The sequence below is a fragment of the Rhinolophus hipposideros genome (assembly GCF_964194185.1).
Source record: "Rhinolophus hipposideros genome assembly, chromosome: 2".
Taxonomy (NCBI): Eukaryota; Metazoa; Chordata; class Mammalia; order Chiroptera; family Rhinolophidae; genus Rhinolophus; species Rhinolophus hipposideros.
The window spans coordinates 102,143,193-102,159,704 of record NC_138048.1 but is presented as its reverse complement, the minus strand read 5'-3'; the positions used below and the strand labels follow the sequence as shown (position 1 = coordinate 102,159,704).

The following is a 16,512-nucleotide window of genomic DNA, read 5'->3' as shown; positions in this document are numbered from 1 at the left end:
TGGGGAAGTTACCCTTCAGATGAGTGAAAGACTGGCTGAGATGAAGAGAAGGTACATTTAGAAAAGGATAAACTGTGCTGGTATTCTAAACGAAAAGAGACATGTCTTTATGGAGTGGTTATTACTGAGAAATGGTCTGAATGACTCACGGTATTATCCTAGGATCCAAATCATTCTCTATTCCATCATAGGCTCATATAATAAGGGAAGGAAAAATTCATCTGACAACCCCAGATTGTTTCATGAATAACATACAAGATGATAAGCTGGCAATCAGATCTCCTGGAGAGAATACAAGGAAAAACATAACTGCTATTAAAATCAACTCTCATTTCCACCACCTCCCCTTTCTTTTTCTGTTGTGGTTGATCTGTACTTTAAAATAATATGTATATACTGAAATCTGTTTTGAGACTTCAGTGTGGACAAATATGAATGGAAAAAGACCCAGCCTCTGATACACCCAGCCTCAGGCAGCCCTAGCAAATAATTCTTTTAGACGGCAGATCGAAAGCTAGTGTCCATGATCTGACGTAGAAGTCATCTTTACAGATCAGGTTTCTCCTTCTGTTTTACATTTGCCAATAAAAGGGTAACAACACTTTCTTAAAGCCAGTTGCTCCACCCCCTCCCCCCAGCCACCACCACCAGCAGGCCCTGTCCCCTTCATGCCTAGAGAAGGGACCAGAGACAAAAGCATTCTTGAAAACTGCTTGAGCCTGGAGCACAGTTTTATACTTTATCCCTTCATGGTTTTCTTGCTGATTTTATGAAGTGCCAGGCCTCGATGAGAGTGTCAGACAGCTTTTTAAAATTGAGGTTATTTGTATGAACATTATTTTAGAGTTGATGGGCAGAAGCTAGACTTCTCTCTCCACCCACCCACCCGCCACCCCTTCCTCGCCAGCCGTCTTGCGTGTTTGGTCGAGGCAGTTCTTTCTGGTGGGGACAGAAGACTATCAATCAGAAAGTGTCTCCGAGAGAAATAATGGTTGAGTGATTTTTAGAGCTTCCTGTTTCAGCAGCAAGCATTATAGACATAAACAGTGATCGGGCCAACGGCCGCAAGGCTGCTCTGGTTCTAATAAATCAGTTTTGTATTTTCTTTTTGTGCTGGTTGGCGAGGGGCAAGAGAGGGTGGAGAAGACTGGTTATGGAAGAACATAGTCTGTGTTTCTTTTTTCCTTTTCTTTTTAAGGAAAAATTACTTGTTGAAAAGAGAGATAGTGTCCTGTCTGATGAGTGTTTTCTTTCTGCTGCTGATTGTAAAACAAGTTCAAAGCAGTAAAGGGATGTTTCTGAATAACTGTGTCCTGTCAATATGGAGAGGTTATATGGTTTTGAAGGATCTGTTGGACTTTCAACCGGCGGGGTTGTGTGTGTGTGTGAGTGTGTGTCCGTGTGTCCATGAGGTGACTTCTTGGACCATATTATCTTTGAGAACAAAACCCATGCTCATAACATCTTATCTGAAGCCCAAATAAAGCAATTAACAGAAATTAGTGAGTGAGCAATGTGGACGTCATAATGAGCAGCCCATGAATACTTTCAACTGTGCCAATTTTATCAGCTCACTCGTGAGGTGTGGGGAGCACATTGCTGCTCGTCCAGACTTTTATATTTATAAATATGCATTAGTGGACGTCAGGCAATGTCTGTGCTCCTTCGTGGGTTGAGACGTGAGTCCCGCCTTCCACAGAGATGTATTTCGGTCTGCACTGACATGGAGCTGTACTTCTGTTCCTTTGGCACTGCACTGACCTGGGACCCCAGCACGTTGCCCGGTCTCTATTAGTCCATTTCGGGCAGCATATCCAATTTAGGAATTCCATGTTATATCCCTGAACGTTGTCAACGAGGAAGTTGAGGACCCATAAGTCATACAGGGATCCCCCTCAACCTCCTTCGAGAAGCTCGAGGCCCTTCTGTTGCTGGATTCCAATGTGTGTCCTCTGACTGCCTTAGTGAGGAAGCATTCATTTAGGAGCCCCTTACACTGCGTTTTTCTCAAAGAAGTTGTTGGTAAATTTCCTGTCTATCTTGCAACTTAGATTAATTCCTGCTTTTACCCTGAGATTTAGGACTGTCATGAAGAATGTATGGGAGCACAAACTGAAGGTCTCTACCACCTCTGCCCCCGCCCCCCACGTCCTCCACCCCCACCGCCCACCCGGGCCTCCTGATTTGAGGAAACTCCTGGGTCTGGCTAATGGGAGGCTGGCCAGCACCTCACAAGCCGTGTGTGGCCCTCACTGAGTCACTTTATGCAAACAAAGGAGCCTTTCCTTGGCTCAAACAAAGCAACGGCACAGGATCACGGGCAGGCGTCTGAGCACAGTCGTGAGCTGTGGGCTTCTCAGATCTCAGCAGACAAGGCAAGAGGCAGGGATGGGCCTGTTTGGAGGTGGAAAATCTCCAGTTTGCACAAGGCATTGGTTTGGGGGTTTTTGCAGAGTGTTTTCCCTTTCTTGTATTTAAAGCCATTGTATGGACTACAGTCGGTGTTTCTGTGTCTATCTATTTACCTGTCATAATTAATGATGATACGTCTCAGCTCATCATCATAAGGCTTTGTCTGCCTCTTCTAAATAGTGTGTCTCTGGTACCTATGACACTGAGTCTTTCCAGATGTTGTACCTTCATCATCCTATTTGAAACCTCAGGGCAGGTGTGGTCAGTATCTTGCCTATCCATATGTTTATCCATTTTTTTTTTAATTTTCAATTATAGTTGACAGCCACTATTATATCGATTTCAAGTGTACAACATAGGGCTTATCCATTTTGATGGTGGCGTCATTCAGTGTTTCCCAGCTGGGATGAGTTTGACCCCCAGAGGACACTTGGAAATATCTGCAGACACTTTCGGTTGTCATGATGGGTGCTTGGGAGTACTATTGGCTTCTCGTGGGTGGAGGCCAGGGCTGCTGCTACAATCCTACAGTGCACAGGACAGTCCCCACCACAGAGACCTACCCAATCGAAAAGGTCCGCCAGGCCAACAGTGGGAAACCCTGCTCTAGCTCCACACTCGTCGCAATAAGTTGTAAACGATCTCCTTTCCCTTTCTTCCCTAACATTGTCTACCTATCTACAGAATTTATGGGAAACATTAAAAAGTTCACACACAATAAAAAAATAAAATTAGAAAGCATCCCTGAATATTAACGTCTTTTTTTAAATATGGAAACATACCCATGGTCTGTGGGCATGGAATTGCACCGTCTCTGGGCATCTCGGTGGGGGATGTGTGGTGGCCGGAAGGAGAGGCTGCGGGTGGCGTGGGCTCCACAGCAGGGGAAGCTCTTCCTGGAAGACTTTCCCACTGCAGCCACTCCCTCGGGAATGCGGCAGAGGTGCAGGCCCACAGGGACCATCAGACAGAGTAAAAGTACACTGCTAGCTTCTCCATGCTCAGTGACTCACCCCACCCGTGCCTAAAGCTTCAGTGGAAGGCCCATAGGTCCATGGGTCCAGGAACATGGACTGAGGTCGGGACAGTGTTCCCTCGAACTAAAAAGTACTTAAAAGAATCATTGACAAATGCCAGAAAGGGCTCTTGGTCACACACCTGAAATAAAAATGGAGGGAACGCATAGCAGGAGAGGGGAAGGGACCGACAGGCCTGATTCACTGGCCATCTTTGAGGCAGCCCTGAGTCTGGCTGGATTTGCAGGTAGCACAGGCAGACATGGCTGGGTTCTCCTGCAGCCTTCTCCCACCTGCCCCAACATGTTAGTTCTGCCATCACCTGTTTTCCATACTGAGATTCATGGAAGGATGGCTTGAAAGAAAACAGTTTGAAAAAAGAGTCCCCTGGATGTTCTCACTGCCTGAAGGAAGTGTCAGCTGCAGGTTGAATTCCTTGAATAAGCTTGGCTGTGACTGCTTCCTCTAGTTTTTGCTTGGCTGTACGCTGCATGGAGACCCTCACTCCTAATCTTCTTGCCTCAAGTAGACATTTGCTTCCTTGAAGCTCCCCGCAGTAAAGCAACCAGCTCCCAGATTTGGCGTGGAAAGAAGTGGCATATGAAATCATGTGAGACTAGTAAGAGTTAACTATGCAAATGGGAGTTCAGAGCCCACGTGTCGCCCCTACATGTGCTTGGTGAACAGCTGTGGCCTGCACAAGTACACAGCAGTGGTAACTGAGACCCGGCTCCATAGCAAAGACATGAAGATGTGCCCCAAAGCACCCCCACCCCCACCCCAAGAGGCGGGCTCCCAAGAATTTTCAAAACACGAAAGACCAGCCCTTGGCTTGAAAAGCACCCTCTGGTCTCATCAGGAACCGGATCAGTGCCTGACACAGAGCAGGGACTCATCAGCTACCTTCCAGTGGGTGACTGCCCCAGGCAGTATGGCTTAGTGGTTAGTGCACGGACTTCACTGGCTTCTTCACTGAGAGGAGGGTGCCCACCCAGGCACTCTCAACAGTCAGGGCTGATTATTCTTTGTTGTGGGGCCATCTTTGGATAGTGGCAACATCCCTGGGCTCTACCCCTTGGCCACTACCATCTACCTTCTCAGTCATGACAATCAGAAATGTCCACAGACATTGCCAGATGTCTTCTGTGGAGGGGGAGGGAACATCCCTGGTTGAGAACACTGGCTTAGAGCTGTGTGTCCCTGGGCAAGTTACTTGACCTGTTTGAGACCAGTTCTACCTTTGTCCATGGGACTGGGCAGGTGGTACAGTGAGGAGTACCTGAGCTAAGACATACTTTAGGTATTATGATTCTTTTGTGTGGTCAGTGACACTAACTCCACAGAGCAAACAATGGAAACTCCGTGAGCCTGTCACAAACAACAACTGGGACCTGCTTTTTTGTGTATCAAAATTGATGAGTTTCCCAGAGAGCACATCAACCCTTATCCTTATTCTTCAACCTCACAGAGTCCTCAGGTTGTGAAAGGGTTATACGCACTGGGCACTGAGATTTCAGATTAGCAATGGAAGAGACGAAATCAAATATGCACTGTAATTCGAAGCATTGCTTTTCATGGGAAAAGAAGTTCTCCCAACTTAGCCCTTCCAACTCTTTTGTCCAAACATTAGTGGCATGCAAATATTTATGATTCATACATGCCCCTTAATTCCCGATCGTATTTTAACAATAAACACTGCGTTTTCACAATGAAGCCCAGTAATCCCCTTGTCCTGCTGCTGGGTCCACAGGCTGGCACCCAGCAGCGTCACATTCCTCCCGAGGTAATTGCCGACTCCACCCAAGTTTAGGGAGGTTTATAGAGGTGCCACAGCAGCTCTCCTTGGACCGCACGTCAGGACAGCTTGGCTGCTCCCTGGGAAGCCTTCTCAAGGTGCTATCTCAGCATTTTCAGAAACTGCAAGAGAACGAACGTCCATGCACGTTTTTCTTTTCTTGGCTACATACAAACAGAGCATTGATTGATTTGGCTGTTATTTGGAGAGGTATCTGACTACACTGTTATCTTGCATTCTGTCCAAATCCATGGGCCCAGATTACAGTAGAGCCATTGTGTTCCATTTGATATTCCTCTGATTCGTAATAACATAGAAACACACACACATCTATTTGTGATGATTCTGTGGGTCTTTGGAAGGTAGCGTGGCGTAGCATGAGAACTGGGCATGCTTGCAGGACTGACTCACGAAGATGTGCTAGCCTCAGTCTGCTCATCTGTATAATAGGTATGAGAGTGCCTTTCATATACACCTTGCTAAGTTGTCAGGATGATTCTAACGAGATGAAGTATAGGTAACAAGACTTAGGAAGAAGAGCTGTGACTTCCCTCTACATTGTTCTTCCTTCTTCAGCTAGAATCGTTGAGGGAGGAGGGAAAAGAGCAGGCTGGACTTAGCACACATCTCACAGAATCAAAAAGTTAGGAACGACGCATTTTTCCATTGTCAGCTCCTTAATGGCAAGGAATTTATATTCCTGTACCCTACTAGGAAGCTTGTGCAATGAGAATGTCTAAAACACAGTAGGGATTTCATAAATATTCATATATAAACCCATGACTGATAATAATAATATGATCATTCCAGATGTTTGCTGGGCACTGATCATGTGATGGATTCTGTGTTCATTGATGAGTCTTTCACAGGCTTTGGACCCTTTTCGATCAGGAAGTGTGGTGTCCATTGCTGTTTCATTATCATTGTGGCCCACCTCCAGAGGTCATTTAAGGAGGGCATTTCATTCATTCATCAGATACGCATTGTGCACCTGTTGTGTGCCAGGCGTTAGAGAGACAAAGTCCGGCCAAAGAGAAGCCACAGCCTTCAAGAGCTAGTGAGGGGCTGACAGTGACGCTAGCCATCACTGCTCTGACTGGTCAGCACCACGGTGAAGGGTGCTCATGAGTGGTGCTGCAGAACCTAGTGAAGAGGTTAGGGGTCTTCCTGGATAAATTGTCATCTCGGCTGAGACACTTCTGGGTGACGAGAAGGCTGTCCAGGTGAAGGCATGAAGAAGAGTGTCCAGGCAGAGAAGACGGAGCCTGCTGAAAGAGGGCTGGTGAGGGCCTGGACGTCCACGCGAGGAGTTTGTTCTGGTCCTAGTGAAATGGATAGCTGCCAACAGGCTTTAAGCAGGAAATTGACTGGGTAAAAGTGGTAGAACAAGACTCGGATTGCAAATTAAAGAATGGAAAACGTGTTTGGAAGGTGCTTGGGGGGCTTAAAGCCTGATCCAAGGATTGAAACTCCCATTGCACCGTCTGACGGCCTCAGACACATGCATCTCCAGTTTGCAAACACCTTATTTTTGGTAAATGTCGCTGCACCTAGAAGTCAGTTGCACCAGGCCCTGCCTACCACATCCCAGCCTTGTCTTGACCTTCCCTCTTCTTCCCGTTTAGCCCCCAACTCCACCTGCCCTCTCTGCCTCTTGCAGTGGCTGCCATAGGAGTTGAAAGCTTGTAAATAGGCTCTGAGGACCCCAAGCTGCCTTCCCTTCAAAATCTCCATCCTTCAGGCCTCTGTGCTGCAGCGCCACGTGGCACTGGGGGTGTGTTTGGGGTCTGTGGGCACAAGTCAGGGCTAGGACTAGGTCAGGCCCAGGAGATAACTTTGGTCACCCGTCCTGTGTGGCCCTTATCTGAAAGGCGGAGACTGGGGGATTTGGGTGCACAAAGCAGGGGACTCTTCAAATGGAAGTTCAGGGCAGCAGGCATGACCTTGGCCTTAAAAAGATTTGGATTTAGGGTTGTGGGGGTGTTTGCACTAAAAGGATTAAAATTCAGTTTCTCAACCAAGATACTCAGGACCTGTGATACCGGAAAAAAAAAAAAAAAAAAAAGGAACCGTGAAATCTGGGGAAATTAAGTACAAAATCATATGGAGTATCATGGTTCTTTGGGGTTCAGTAAATACCCCTCTGGAAGAGAACGGCTGGCCCACCTATTCCTTTTGTAAAGCTGAGCTCACACCTGTGCCATGAGAGAGGAAAGCCATGCTTTCAACATGAAATCAGACGTCTTAAGGAACAAGCTGTGGAATGGAAAGTTTGTAGAATAAATCATAGATCCATTTATCAAACATTTTTTATTGCCTCAGAATAGAAGATGCGAAGAATAATAAAACACTCTCCCAGTCCTCAATTAACTCATTTTTATAGAACATCCCCAAAGAAAACATTTTGCATGTTTTGGGCTTTCTCTTAGGAAGATAGCTGTTTTTCAAACGATCCATCATTCCAAACAAATGCTGCTTTTATGGAAAACTGAGTTCTGTATTTAAGCACCTGATCTTCAGTCGACTTTTAGGGGTCGTCCTTGTGCCAATAGCTTGGGCCTCCTGTCTTATTTTGCCCACATGGAAGCAGGTGCAACTGGATAAAGACACGTGCAAACACAGGCACACTTTGCACACAAGTGCATATGCGCTGACATTTTAATTTCAATTTAGAGAAACCAGGAAATTCCGTGCAACTTGAGGTCTTTGTACCCTATTCAGAAATCCCCAAATAAATAATTATACAGCTCCACTGTCAAAAATAGTGGTAAGTGTTTGGGTAAGGAAATGGATGAGGAACGAAAGCATGAAGTTTGGCTGTTAGATTGTTCCAGTGGAAAAGAGAGAAATATAAATGAAAAATACTTTGTGAAAAATACCCCAAATTTGGACTTCTCCTGGAATCTGAGGGTGCGTCAATTTTAATACTTAGCTATCCGTGATCAAAATTAGACGTGGCACAATTTACGTGGTAAAAGGAGAAACCTCCCTGCAACATTTCAGAATCTTTTGGGATTTCCAGAATTTGCAAAGAGCAAAATTTGAGCCTTCCCTGGCTTTCTTAGTTTTCAAAAGCTGCAGTTGTTGTTTTTCCATTGACACTTCCTCACTTTCTTGGGTGTTTAAAGTTTGTGAGCACAACTATTTTCCAGCAGAGATGCACGAGTGAGTAAAAAATGTTAAGATTGAGGTTCCTAAGCAATATGACCCCCTCAGCAGAGGATGGACCCTGAGTACAGACTTCCCTTGCATGACAAAGGGCAAGTTTCACATCCCACAGAAACAGCCCCAAAAAGAAGGTGACCCAGGGACCCAAACCTACACCGAAGAGAATGACAGAAAGAGAGCCCGGTGGCCAAGGAGCCACTGTGCAGGCAGTTGGCGACCCAGGAACCAGACCTCAGGAGTGACAATTGCAGCGGCACAGGAGTGAGAGGCTCGCCCCTCACACACACTAGCACGGAGGACAGTGCCGTGGGCATGGACTTCTAAGTGTGTTACTCCACTCCTGGTCAAGAGATGATTTCGAGTCGCCTTTCGCCTTCTATGCCTCTCCCCACCCTCGTCCCTTTTGAGAGCAGTGTGGACATTTGCAGAAATCCTGAGGCTTAGCCACTTCCCAGATGTGGTGAGGAAGTGGGTGTGTGGGGCCGCGCAGAACAGCAGTGACCAGCCGTGGCTTTATGAGACCACAGTGGCGGCAGGAGTGTGCCAGCCCCTGGGCCCAGAGACGTGGAGACTATTAAAGCACAGACCTGAGGCCTCCTGGCTGCCCCACCTTGGTGAGTGTGTCACGGCAGCAAGTGTCTGGGAACACTTGCCCTGTGTCCCTCTTCCCAACTAAATAAAGCAGTTAATATTTGGCCGTGGCATTTGGATGAACAAACTGGCGTTGAAGGGGACGCCACATGCACCAGTGGGGAGCATTTGGCCTGGCTGGTTTCAAAAGCCAATCAGCCAGTCACAGTTGTGCCTTATAAAGGTTGCCAGCTGGCGGGGCAGGAGTGAACTTGAACTTGAAGTTCGAGTAGAAGGTGTCGTTTTCCTGTTGGGTCTTCGGGCCCCATTCCACCGTCCTGCAAAACACTAACACACGCCTCCCCACCAACATCAAACCTCAATGCATGGTCACCAGCCCCTCCTCATGGGATTGCCCTTGGCTCTGCTCTTTGTGGAATCATGTTTTATCACATCTTTAATGATAATTAAACCGGCATTTGCCAGTTCGTGATTTCATTTAATTTGTACAACAACACCATGAGATGGAAGAATTGTTATTACCCCCATTTCACAGATAACAAAGCTGAGGCCCCAGAGAGGTTAAGTCACTTGCCCAAGGACACACAGCTAGCAAGTGGCAGAGCTGAGATTTGAACACAGGCAGGTCAGATTGAGGATCCACTTTGTCATCTAGCACCCTCTGCATTTCCTTGAGATTGTAGAATCAACTGCTTGTTTTTTGTGGCTTCCAAGTGTAAGTCATAATACTCCTTCTCCCCCTGGCTGTTCTTTCCCACCTTCTTACTCAGTCCTAGGGTTTGTGCTTCTAAATAGTACTCCTCCTGGAGCCCACGCACCGGCCAGAACTGAGGGTGAAAGAAGGTCTCAGTGCCCCCTTTTCTTAGCTGCCGTCACTGTGACTCCCCATGCAGGGCCCCTGTGACCCTGCGGCTGGACCCCTCGGGAGCCAAGAGCTGAAACCTTTCAGCAGCACTCCGGGGTCATCTGTGCACAGGCCAAAGTCTTATGGGGCCAAAGCCAGGACTGCAGGGAGTACTGGGGCTTCTTCTGGCAAGAATGTGTTTCAGGCTCCAAGGCGAATATCAGTTCTCGCTCCGGCAGCCCCGCCTCCCACCCTCACATTTGGTCCTGCAGAGCCGATTTGGGGCTGTGGGGAGCAGCGGGGAGGTTATGTAGCTGATCTGTTCTCTTCTCCTCTCCTCTGCCTTCTTCCTAGTCTGGCTACAGCTTGCTGAGAAAAACACTTGAGAGCCTTTCACTCTCCACACCCACACACTTAAAATACCAGGCCCATAGGTCATTTGAACGAGAGAATTTGGCTAATAACATGTGTGCTCCAGGGTACAGCTACTATGTCTGCAGGTGCTGGCCAAGAAGGGATGTGTCTCAGCAGGTATGGGCTGGGGCATGATGGGGGCAGAGGGCAGCCCCCATCAGAGCATCAGTCACATGTGCCCACTGGCTGACTGTCCCCAACTGTCAAGTTGGGTGCCAGGGCTGGTCGGAAAAATGCAAGGAAGTGGAAGGCAGAGTTTTCCCAGAGTGAAAAAGTCACACTGACCTGTGAGCAAAATGTCGTCACTTCTTACCTCTGTCTATGGGGCAACAGGCAGATGTCCTGGTCAAAGCTATAAACGAGCCCCTTGTGAGGAAACTACCAGAACGTCTCTACCTTCGTGGTTGTGAACCACCTTGACTCTGGCCAAAATGCCCCATCTCGTAGCTTTTGCCGGACAGATACTTCTGGTGACTGCACATAAAATAATGGGCACAAAATAATAGAACTTTAATCGTGAGCAACGATTTCACAAATATTCACTTGGGTTGAACTTCACTCCCGATTAAGTAGGCCAGTCTGTGGTTAACCAGGGGGCGTCATTAAGTGCTCAGCTGCCAGGAGCCCGACTTCAGTTCAGTAAGACACAGCTTTGGAATTGTAATCCAGGCTTACAGTTCGCCGTCAAATACAGTTTGGGTACATAAGGGTTACAGGGACTATTTCCCTTTTTTTGGTAGTGGTAAAGCATGAAGAAAGTACCACAAGTTCAGATTCCTGGTGTCGGTGCCACTGGGTTTGCAAACAGAGATTTAGGATCTTGTGACAATAATGTAAAGAACAGTGAGCATTACGCTGGGAGATCAGGAGTTTGCTGCATATCCGAGCTGTGTGACTTTGAGTAAATTACTGAACCTCTCTGAGCCTTGGCTTTGCTACCTATTACTTGAGGACAATGAAATCTATCTTGTTTATTTCAGGACAATGTGATGAGCACCAAATGCAATAGTATATGGGAATGTGTTTGAAAAGTTGTAAGTTCTACAGACCCCAAAATGCCAATATTATGAAGACAATGATTCTTTGTTGTCATTTAGGAAATCAAGAGTAGAATGCCTGTAGGAGGGCTGCCACAGGAGTGGGGCTGTTTCATTAGGTAAAATGCATGGTGCCTGCAGAGCACGTGTCACTCATGGGGCCAAGATTGGAACTCACATAACATTTGATATTTTTACTGGGTATAACAGTGTCCCCTAAAAACTCATCACCACCAGTGACCTCAGAATGTGACTATTTAGAAATAGTGGCTTTGCAGGTATAATCAAGTTAAGGTGAGGTCCTCCTGGTTAGGGTGGGCCCTCCATGCAGTGACCAGTGTCCTTATAAGAGGAGGGAGGTTTGGAGACAGGAGACACGCAGAGGGAGAAGGCCACGTGAAGATGGAAACAGAGCCTGGAATGGTGCTTCTAAGCCAAGGGAAGCCTAGGACTGCCAGCAACCACCAGAAGCCGGGCTGGGCTGGCAAGGACGGGAAGGGAGGATTCTTCCCTGGAGCCTTCAGAGGGGGTGTGGCCCTGCTGACACTTTGATTGGGGACTTCGGTTTCCAGAACTGTGGGACAATACATTTCAGTTGTTTTAAGCTAACGGTCCGTGGTCATTTGTTAGAGTAGCCCTAGGAAACTAATGCAGTGTTATCGTGGAATCTCTGAAATGCTAAAAGTTGCAGGCAACAGAGGACACACACAGAGGCACACGTGCCTGCACGAGGAGATGGACACCCAGAAGGGCCACATCGTCAGGAGATAAACTCAGAGCTGAAAGTGACATTGTAGGTATCCCATGAACCCCCTCATTTTGCAGACCAGGAAACTGAGATCTGGAGAGGTGAAATCATTTTTACAGGAACTCAAATCTAACTCTCTTACAGGTAGAGCTCCCCCCACCCCACCCCTGCTTGCGCTGCACATGTGCACGCATTCTCTCTCTCTCTGTCTCTGTCTCTCTCTCTCTCTCTCTCTCTCTCTCACACACACACACACACACACACACACACACACACACACGCACGTTCTCAGACCTGCTCCATCACTGCAGCAGTGTCATTATTCATTGCTTGTATCTTCAGGGTCCTTTTACCTTTTTTCTTTTCTTTTCATTTCAGTCAGCCCTCTACCCTGAGGCCCCCCTCCCACCCTCAACCCTTCCCACCTTCCTGTGAGGGTACATGGTGAACGGGATCCCTGCTCTCAGGCGTTTATAGCCACGAACCCCATTCAATCCAACATCCTTATCAATCAAAGGCGAGGAATGCTTTAGGAGGCAGCCCCAAAATTTCCACAAAGCGAACTGTAGTTGGCGAGGAAGCTACCTGGAAGGTGAGTGACTGGTGCCCGACTCTGAGGCCAGGAAGACTGAGGTGAGGGGTGGCGCCAGGAGGCCTGGATGGCTGATGCGGGGGCCCAGGAACGAAGGCCTCAGCTTGCCTCACTCACGCCTGCTGCAGCCCTCCCTCCGCCTGTTAGAAGGGTCAGAAATGCCATGGCTTGTGAGCGAACTCAGAGAGGAGCCTGGCTGCAGGACGAGGACGGATGGGACGGACTTGGTAGTGAGAAGATCCTAAAAGCTGGCTGTGGCGTTCAGTATTGATGATATAGGTAATAACTCTGGTAGGCTCTTGATGAGGGTGGGACAGACTGGCCGTTATGATCACAGGAACACGGGGACAGCGCTGCTTCCAGGGCAGCAGCTGCCTTAGCCCCTCTGACCAGTTCTTAGAGCAGCAACATGGGCAGTCAACAGGGAAGCTTGCCTCCACTCACTGCGCCCTCCTCGCGCCACCTGGGTGCCACCTCTCCTGCCCATCCCTCCGCATCAGCTAGATGCCAGGGTAGAAAACAGTCTGGGCTGTTGCCTGGTGACATGTGAAGGATGTCCTAAAGACGACAAATCCCTAAAGCCCAAAAGGATTCTTCTCCAGGTTCCAGGAGAGAAAGCCAGCTGATGGGGAACATGAACTTGGGTGCAGGGCGTGCTGGGCTCCTCCAGCGTGCTGTCCCTTACGGTGCCCCTCACCCCACCTGTTGGACAGGTCAGCCGTGACCTTGGTTGTAAAGCCACGCAGGACAAAGTAGGTGTCATCCTGAGACCATCCCTTGAGATTGTTCTTATCACAGACTTTCCATAGACAGAATACAATTCCGTGGAGATTGTGTGGTGGGGGTTTCCATGTTTAGGAATCACTGGCTTATTGTGGCCAAAGATTGTATTTTCATCGAGCGTGTTTCTGCAGCCTTCTTTTGTATCCAAACATGTGTCACAGCTGAACATATTCTGCTCTTTCTAACTTGGAAAAGGGAGACAATTTGATTTTTGAAACAGTTTTGGGAACAGATAGGGGACTGAGTGGACATATTTTGTTTTCGTTTCTTTCTGGTTTCACTTCACGCTACCCGATTAAGAGAAGAAAGTCTGTTAGAGAATATTATATTGAAGTAGTAGGTCTGAACATCATGCTTAGTCAAACCTTAGGATCTTGTTACGGTACAATGGGAAATAGAGAAGAGAAATAATAAAAGTGAGCATAACACACACACCTTTGAATGCCATGCGTCAGATACTATTGCAACGGTTTTACTCGTATTAACTTATTTAACCTCCCCCTAAATTCTATAAGGTAGGAAAAGTCATATGTACCCATCTTCCAGGTAAGAGCACTGAGGCACAAAGAGGTCTGGTACCTTGCCAAAGGTCACCAGGCCAGAATTTAATCCCAGAGTCCATCCACTGAGCCACTTGGCCAAGAAGAAATGTTTTAATGAATTAATGTATTTGCGTGTTAATAATTACATTATTAATATATTTATGTTAATTACATATTGGTAATTATGTTATAAATTATAAATATATATTTTAAGGAATTTAAAAATAACTTTGTAAGAGTTGTTAAAAACGTTGAACGAGACATACACAATGAAAATATGCTCACATTTCATAAGTATAATAGAATGTTTAGATGGAAATTCATGTGCATATATGTGTTTATAGCATGCATTAAATCTCAGTCTGTCAGTTACATATTCTAAAGTCCGTGTATTGACTGTAAATTTTGTCTGGCCAACCCTATGAGTGTCTCTAATAACATCTAACCTTTAAAAATAATTCTTAATATCAGCCAGCAATTAGTATTTTTGAAATTCAGAGAGAATAATTTTAATTTAGCCTAGCCTCAGACGTAGGAATTCAGTCGTTCCTAATCCTTGGAGGTACAAACAATGTTACAGGGGAAGATGGATATGGTGTCTTTCACTCCTTTTTTGCCCCAAGTTTATAAAAAGGGGAGACATTGGGAGGGGAAGGAGTGGATAGCTGTCAATCTGATCCTATGTCCCCTGGGGTCTTGACTTGAAAGAAAACCAATCCGAATCTCTCTTGATCCTGTGTTGTTAATTGATGATGGAACGAAAGCCATATAACTCTGAGATGTGTCACATCTACACAAACGCCGTAGGTGTGCATTTCAGAATTTAAGTCAAGCAAACTCAAGGGCATATTGGGAAAACCAATAACTTGGGCTGAAGTACTGCCATCTTTCCAGTTTCAGAGCAGGAGAGCATAGTGGTCAGTTACTCAGCAGGCATGTTCGGGCCATCACCTCACTCTTTTGTGTTCTCTGTCTTGCAACAGGGAAAAGCTTCACTCTGACCATCACCGTCTTCACAAACCCACCGCAAGTTGCCACTTACCACAGAGCCATCAAAATCACAGTGGATGGACCCCGAGAACCTCGAAGTAAGTGCGCCCCCTCGGGGCTGGCATATCCCCTGGCTTGGTACACCCCGGCACCAGAGACAGTACCTCACAATCTTTGGGTTCAATAATAGGCAGCTCTCAAATGTGGCTAAAACCACTGCCAGAAGGGAAAGCCCGGCTCCTAGAGGGAGAACAAATTTTATTATTGACACTCTCACTCCTCAAAGTCTGTCTCTGAGCACTGGGCTCTTTCTGAAGCATCCTCCTAGAGGGCAGGCAGAAATCAGGCTGACTCCAGTGCATGCTAGAACCATCTGGGGCTACAAGAGACTAAGGACTAGACCCTCAAATACCAGTGAAGTTCAACAGGATTAGAAACAAACAATGAATGGAAGACTGGGCAGGCACAGGGGTGGCCAAAAAAGGCCAGAGGGTCAGAGTGGACCACAAGGGAGTAATTACCACCCATTCAGTCCTTTTGTTCATTTGTTAAGGGTGGAGATGAAAACTATGAAAATGACCATCTTCTTTCAGTGGCACAGATCAAAATCTTATTACAGGATTGTTTAAAATAGAGAATGGGAGGGTAGAAGAGTGCCTGGAGGGAAACCGGTAAATATAGAAAGATGGTACCAAAAAAAAAAAAAAAAAAAAAAAAAGCTCCTATGAGGAAAGCTTTTTAAAAAAGGAGTGGGGTTGTTTAGTCTGCAGAGAGATGTCTTCATGGTGATTTAATGACTATCTTTGAGTAAACACAAGAGTAACACTCTTTTCCTAACCACACCCTTCCCGGGGATGGAGGCTGGGTGACAGTTCCAGATCTGTGGAGCTGATGGGAACCCCCACCCAGCATCTGTATGCCTCCAGACCACATCAGGTCCCCAATGGAAAATTAGTATCCTCTCTTCTCAGGGGGAAAGAGATTCAAAAACAGGGCTTCCTGCTATTCCCAGAAGTTGAGTTGTAGGGAGGCCAGGTTGTAAAACAAAGTGGTTAAGTATTTGGGCTCTGGGGACAAACAAGTGGAGTTCTGGTTCAGGCGCGGAAGCCTTCAGCAAGTCATGGAGCCTCTCTGAACCTCAGTTTCCTCATCTGCAAAATGAAGCGAATAATGGGAGCTCCTTTCTGAGGTTAAATGAGACGAGGCTGTGTGCGTGGCACAGAGCATGAACTCAGGAGATGTTAGTGATCCCCGCACCGCCTCCCTGCCTGTGTCTCTGGCTGCTGCTTCCAGGGCCCAGCCCTGCAGAGGACCTTCTCATCTCCATGGTGACGTGGAGCCTCTGAGTTCACCTCTGGGGCATGACGTCTATGTGTCATCCTGTGATCAGCGCAGCTTGTGGCGGTCTTACCTGCCGTCCTGGCCACAGCCCCGTGGCTTGTCCATTACCTTCTAGAACCACCCCACATGCCACCTCGACTTTCCCAATGCCCCAGCAGAAAACCACCCCCAATCAGGGACAGCCCCCCCAAGACGTGGTATTCCACCCACGGCCCCCTTGCTGCCATGTGACCTCCACA

General features: G+C 47.2%; 1 protein-coding gene across 1 annotated transcript in view; it reads left to right on the top strand.

Annotated features, from left to right (window-relative positions):
• RUNX1 (RUNX family transcription factor 1) overlaps positions 1-16,512 on the top strand; it is a 227,715-nt gene that overhangs the window by 153,307 nt on the left and 57,896 nt on the right. Inside the window, exon 6 of the mRNA XM_081028848.1 lies at positions 14,926-15,030. Coding sequence (XP_080884974.1) covers positions 14,926-15,030 — 105 coding nt within the window. The remainder of the gene's footprint in view (positions 1-14,925; positions 15,031-16,512) is intronic.